Source organism: Nicotiana tabacum, chromosome 12 (genome assembly GCF_000715075.1).
Source record: "Nicotiana tabacum cultivar K326 chromosome 12, ASM71507v2, whole genome shotgun sequence".
Lineage (NCBI taxonomy): Eukaryota > Viridiplantae > Streptophyta > Magnoliopsida > Solanales > Solanaceae > Nicotiana > Nicotiana tabacum.
The window spans coordinates 8,185,791-8,192,695 of record NC_134091.1 but is presented as its reverse complement, the minus strand read 5'-3'; the positions used below and the strand labels follow the sequence as shown (position 1 = coordinate 8,192,695).

Here is a 6,905-nt window from a genome sequence, read left to right as displayed (position 1 = left end):
GTCACAGATCCAAATTCTTTATAATGCTAATTTTCTTGTTTGTGTAGTACTAAATACATACATGAACATCTAATTACTCGAAATATTTTATTTAAAAATAAAAAGACTTCCTTAAACAGGGGCAGCTGCACATGGGAGGGGTGGGTTCGCGTATAGCACTAGTGAATTTCAGCTCAAATACTTAAATTAACATAGGTAAACCCAAACTCAAGTGAGCACTTTCAGGAGTTCGATCCCCGTACTCTTTCTTCTTTTGAGTTATATGTTAATTAATAAATAGGGTTAAAGCCCCTGCCTCTTTTTCTAATTAAACACACTTTTTTGTTTTTTTTCCCTTTTTTTTTATTTGTTACATGTTTTCTTTCTATTTTTTTCCTTCTTCTTTTTCTTTAGTCTTTATTTTGACTTTTAAAATACATCTCTCAGACACCTTCTTGGAAACTCGAGTCTATGGCGCTCATGATGCACCTACGTTCTTGAAATTCTGGATATACCTCTGCCCTTAAATGTGTAGCCCTTAAATGTGTAAAAGACTCCAGAGGAGTGAATAATAATTCATCGATACAGCAAGTGTCATGTAATTTAAAGCTATAGATTTCGATATTCCCCAAATATTACCTGTACTTTGAACACCCCCCCCCCCCACACACACACCTAATTGAAGATAAAATAGAAACTAAAAAAAAATTGAATAGTGCTTGATTTGATTTTTGCTAAAAGCTGCCAAAACCTCTAATTTTACGTTTCTGAACTATAATTGGCTCTGATAAGGTTACCGTTACTATAATTACCAGTTGATGATGTTAAATAAATCCACCATAGAAAATTTCTGGTAAAAGAACAAGTTCTTCTAAGCGACTCTCAAAAATACTACTCCCTAAACAAGTTGTAATCAAATAAGAGTATAGGAGGAGAAAGTTGTAAAAAAAACTTTGAAAAGACAAACGTCCATTTGTTTATTTATTTGTTTAGCAACTAGAAAAGAATTAACTCAAATAGCCGCTCACCCGACCACTTAAACTAAAAATAACCGATTAAAGTATAATATATGCATAATATTTTGTATTATATATGTATAATTATATATAATCAATGTATATAACTAGAAAAAATAAACAATAAATATCGCCAGCTATTTGTGTCCTAAATTAGTTCTTTCTAAGGGAAAATTCAAAATGCTAGTAGTTTGTGATTAGTTTGAAAGTTGTAGCAGGCGAAAGTTGTATAGACGAAATATTCATTTATTAATGCATTTTGGAAAAAGTAGTGGGGAAATTTTAAAAATTAATTCCGTTGCCGGGACTTGAACCCGGGTCTCTTGGGTGAGAGCCGAGTATCCTAACCACCTAGACTACAACGGATTTGTAAGATACTTAAGAGCATCTTTATTATATCATCAAAAGTGTATTACAAACAAAATAATCAAATTTGCTCCTATACTATTAGAAATTGAATAACTTGCCCCTTTGTTAAAATTTTGATCTAATATTGCCTCCACCATTAAGATAAGTTCACTTTTGCCCTTGACCCCTAATAGAGCACCAATCCTTGAGTAATTTTAATACTTTGTAGAAGAATTTGAACACATGGAAACCTCCCATTTCGTGTTAGAACAAAACCGAGACGATTAACTAACAACAAGAATATTAATATACCAAAAGTGTAACGGAGCATAATTAAGCAATTTTAACTTGTAGGAACAAATTTACACCTTTTCCCTAAGAATGCCTTATAGACATTCGCAAAGGCGGATGTACTTTTATAGGTTCGGGTAAAAATTTACTAGAATTTACTAAAATTATAATAAATAATAGAATTGAACCCATAACTTCAAGATTATAATGGGTTCAAGATGAAAACCAAAAAATTGAACTCATCGAGTTTAAATCTTGAATCACCACATTTGTATAAGCCTTAAAGTAAAAGACTACAAAGAAGATCATGAATTATCATGATTCATAATGAGAATGAGGTCCCAGCCGAGTTTAATACTCATGTGTGTATTATTTGCAATTATTCCACTATAATACTAGAACTACTTTAAATGGCAACAAATCATCATTTTAACATATGAGCATAAGATATTCCAGCCAATTAACAATCAAATACACTTTCCAATCTTTAAATACCGTTTGCCTTTTCATGTCATTTTCTCTTCGTTTATTTTTAAATTGCGTAGAGAAATAGTCTCTGTATTAAAGGGATTTCCAGCTAATCATATTCCGTAATAATAAAAGGGATGATAACTAATTAATGTAATGTGCCTAGTGATTGGATCAGAGAATTTGCCATATGTGCATCTACTTCATCATTGTCTGATTGCTTAATTATTATAGCTTCAGACTTACCATTTCTTTAATGCCAATATTCTCTTTTCTCACATGATTTGTGCAATCCAGACCGTTTCACCAACATTCCCTTTTAATTGATTACACTATTGCTTGCTATATACACCTGTCAGGCAGTCACAGAGTCACATGGACCCAAGAGTGGTCAATTAAATCATTTTTGTCCAAAAATGACACTATATGCAAGTGAAAATTTTCTTATGGACATATATTGCCTCTCTATGTTCTTCAAAAAATTTCTTCTAGTCCAAAAAGACTGTTCTTCCAAATCATAACTTAATGTTTTCTATTCATTTTCAACTAGATTATTGGCTTTTTTTGGCCCTAAATGGAGTAGTAATAATCAGGTAATTCCGAATCACAAGAAGAAAGAAGGTGAAACAAGGGAATACCCAATATACAACAAATCCAGTGTACCTATGAGTGGGGTCTGAAGAGGATAGCGTGTACGCAGATCTTACCCCTGCCTTGAGAATGTAGAAATGTTATTTCCGACAAACCCTCGGCACAAGGAAAGATACAAAAAGAAGCAGTAGCAACAGATCACACAAATTTATTTTCAGCACGAGGGTAACAATAGTTTGCACAAGTTAAGTTCATGAATGAAAGGAATCATAGGTCCTATGCCTTAAGCTTTACTTAAACGTAGATTCAGAGGCCAAAAGTCTACTATTAAAAAACACTATTGTGCTAATAACTGGAATCAATTGTTGGATCCATAGCCACAAATACTACAAAATGAACAAATCAAGGGGACATAGAACTTTACACTAATGAACTTACATGAGATACAATCCCTAAAAGGAGTCAGAAAACAAAGATGAAGGCACCCAAAGAACCAACCAAGTCCCTACAATACTGCCTTTAAACAAAGAATTGATGGTCACAACTTGAAAGGATTATTGTACAAAGGCATGAAGCCCACAGAACATGTTTCATAAGCTAATATAATTCACACCCTGAACATCTGATATCTTAACACTCGAATAGCTAGGAAGCAGCAGCAGGAGATGAGGAGCCTTTAGAATGGATTCCAAACCACATGCATTTATCTTTCACTGCCTCGGATTCAGTAGCATATTCTTTAAATCTATACTCTTCTTGCTTGCTGGTTGGTGGTACTTTTCCTTCACTGTAACATTGACTGCACAAACTGAAATGCGATTTTATCTCCTTAAAGCGAGACCCTATAATTGGGTAGCGGCAAGTTGCACAAACATGGCTACCGTGACGATTCCTATCCCCATATTCAAGCTTCAGTAAAGTGGACATAATACCAAAACCCCAATCAGGATCATCAAACATCGCCGTGAATTCTGCTAAAGACACCAATGATGTGTCCATCTGCCCGTGGATTTCCAACATTTCGCTTGCTCCATGGGAAGGAATATAGATAGCTCTTAGCAGTTTGATGTACCTCTGAGCATCAGTTTTCCTTATCTGGTTGCTACCTTCATTCACAGGACGCCACAAAAGCGCCTCATATGCAATGCGTTTTCTTTTGTCCGGTGATCCTCCACAGACAGGAGCAAGAACGGCAAAAAACATGCCTAGATCCACCCTACCTGATTCTGACTCATCTAAAACAGAGAGAATTTTCTGGTTAATGGCTTTAACAGCTCCTATAAATGTCTCTGGCTTCAAGAATTTAAGCAATCTGTGCAGAATCTCCTCCAGTGAAGCCTTGCGTATTGACTTTTCAGGTACACCACCAGAATAAGACAATGGTACATCAGTCTCACCTATTTCCTTCTTTATCTGATCAACATCACAACGATTAAGACGAGTAATCCTCTGAAAACTTCTAATATCAAGAGCAGTGGATAAATCTGGTCTCAATGTGGTCTTCTCACCCACTGTCTTAAACTTTGAGGGTTCAACAATGATAAAGGCCTCCTCCCCATTACCACTTCCATTCCCCTTCAACCTCTTCTTCTGAAGCTGTTTCAAGTGTGCGATTGCGTCATGCAATTCCACTCTGTTAGTCATCTTTAGAGCTTCTTTCAAAGCTTTCTTAGCTTCCTCGGTTTCCCCAGCCCCCAATAAAGCCACAGCCTTATTGAGCTGTGCTCTCCAATGATTCGGCCAAACACCTAGTACCCTTGTGTACATCTCCGAAGCACGCTGGTATCTGCCCATATCCATGTAAAGTCCACCCAAATTATACAAGGCATCAACATGACCAGGTTTCAAATCAATAGCTCTCTGAAACTCCTTAATTGCATTATCATCATCGCCCATCGCGTGCAATGCAGAGGCAAGATCACAATGCGCATCAGTGTAATCACTCTTCATATAAATAGCCTCTTCTAATGCCTTAACAGCAGCCTTATACTCACCCACACCAAAAAGTGCACTACCCAAAAGTTTCAAAGCTCTAAAATGAGTCGGACACAAAATAGCAGCCTCTCTATAATGTTCACAGGCACTAATAACCATACCTTCACCTTCAAGAGCAATACCCAAATTCACATGAATCTGAGGAAGCAAATAAGCCCACTGACTACCACCAGCTTCAGCAGCCTCCAATGCAAGTAAGAACTCCTCTTTTGCCTCACGATGCCTCGCGAGCACGTACAAACAATTTCCAGCCCGAAAATGTGGCCTAACATCAGCAGGCTGCAATTCACAAGCTCTCTTAAAGCTAACTAGTGCTTCCTTAAACAAATGCTGATCATACAAAACTCTACCAATTGCCATGTGACCATCAAAAGCTTCTTCCCTCGACCTTGCCCCATCTGCCCTCGACCTCAACACACCCAACTCCTTCACAAACACACTATAGTCATGTCCAGTCTCCTCCCAAACCACCCGTTTATCCGAAAGCTCAGTCGAGGGTCCTAATTCTCTCGACCAACCTTCCGAATACACATCAGAATTATCATTCTTTAACTTCCCGTCTTTCGCCTGTTTTGATTTAAGCCTCTTGATCAATATCTCAATGTCATCCACGAGCTTCCATGTGTCATCAAACACAATGCCGTGATTTGGAGAGGCTGCCCACGCCGCAGTCCGCAGTTTTTTGTGAGGCTCCATCACTCTATCATCATCCACAATTGACGATGATGATGCTTCTTCCGCTGCAGCCATGGAACTTCCAATATTGTCCTCCGGCTTAAACTCGAGCCCAAGCGCGTCGAAGTCACGATCCACGTCACCAGCGCCGTCGTCGTAGGTACGCAAAAGGCCGTCGTAGGTGAGGCCCTTGTCGCCGTCGATAAACTCGCTGTACGTACGGAAAACCTCATCGAGAATAGCGCTGATTTGCTCGTCGCTGAATTTAACCCTAGGATTTACGGCGACCACTAACGCTGCCATTTCCTCACGGTTAAGACCACCGTCACCGTTAACGTCGAATTGCGTGAAGATTCTCTTCACCTTCTCCGATCTGCTTCCCCTTGTAGCCATTTTCCTAAAATTTAGGGTTGCAAACTGACAATTCCAGCTCAAATTCCTAAGTTTCTCGAAATTGGCTGTGAAAACCCTCAACCAAAAAGAGAACTTTCAAACCGACAATTTAAGTAAAACTTCCAACTTTTCGAAATTGGGTGTAAACCCCCTCAATCAAGAAGAGAACTTGGTGAAATGAGGCTAGAGAATCTGCAAATTAGGGTTTTATAGTGAGAGCAAAAAAGGGGGGATTTTTAGTGTTAGGGTTTCAGATTATGAAATGAGGGGAATTGGAATTAGGGAAATGAGAGGGAGATAGATAGATATATGGATTTAAAGTTGAGATTTTGTTGCATTGGATCTGAGGAAAGAAAATGGGGAAAGATTGAATGGGTAGAGCAAAAGAGACAACTGTTTTTTTCTGTTTACATTTTCCCCCTTTATTTCTTCTTCTTCTTTTCCTTTTCTTCTGGTTGTGATTATGGAGTGGTGGGGCTGAGTGACGGGGGACTTTCAAACATCATAGACTTTGTTTTATTTTATTTTTCTATTTGTTTGGCTAAAATAAGAAATCAGTACCAGAATGTTCCAACTGTCAAAAAAGAAAAAAAAAAAAGAGGGGGTGGGGGTGGGGGGGGGAGGGGTGCAATTAATTAAAAAGAATTTAAAGTTGAAAGAATGCATTTTGAGATTTTACATTTCAATGGGGGCGCTTACATGTGACTTAATCATGATTAGTAATAAACACTACACATGTTATGCATTTTTTGTTTTGATGCATATATTAAATGGTAAAGTATATTTTTTTAGCCAAATATTTTATGAATCATATTGTAATTTTAAGGTATTTTGTTGTGCTTTAATCAATTTTCTGATACGGAAATGATTTGATGAACTAGTACGTCTTCCTGGGAGTATAATAGAGCAAATGATGGTATTATTATAATAAATATAATGATAACTCCGAATTAATTTGATTAGTTCAACTGAATTATCTTGGCAAGATGGTAATAGATTTAGCAAATTCTCTTCTTTGATTTTAAAACACTGGGTCTACCTATGAAGTTTTATTTTATTTTCACAATAGAAAGATGTCTATGAAACTATGCCACCCTTTGCTTGGAAAGTTGGATTTTCAGTTTCTTTCTTTTCATAAGTTTTGCCCTT

General features: G+C 37.2%; 1 protein-coding gene and 1 non-coding gene across 2 annotated transcripts; both read right to left on the bottom strand.

The window, feature by feature from the left end:
- Nucleotides 1-1,288: 1,288 nt before the first annotated feature.
- TRNAE-CUC (transfer RNA glutamic acid (anticodon CUC)) lies at nt 1,289-1,361 on the bottom strand. Its single transcript has one exon. It is a non-coding gene; the product is annotated as a tRNA-Glu (tRNA).
- Nucleotides 1,362-3,087: 1,726 nt separating this feature from the next.
- LOC107810664 (putative TPR repeat-containing protein At1g05150) lies at nt 3,088-6,252 on the bottom strand. The gene has a single exon (XM_016635466.2). The coding sequence runs from the start codon at nt 5,754-5,756 to the stop codon at nt 3,339-3,341; it is 2,418 nt and encodes an 805-aa protein (XP_016490952.2). The 5' UTR covers nt 5,757-6,252; the 3' UTR covers nt 3,088-3,338.
- Between the last annotated feature and the right edge of the window lie 653 nt (nt 6,253-6,905).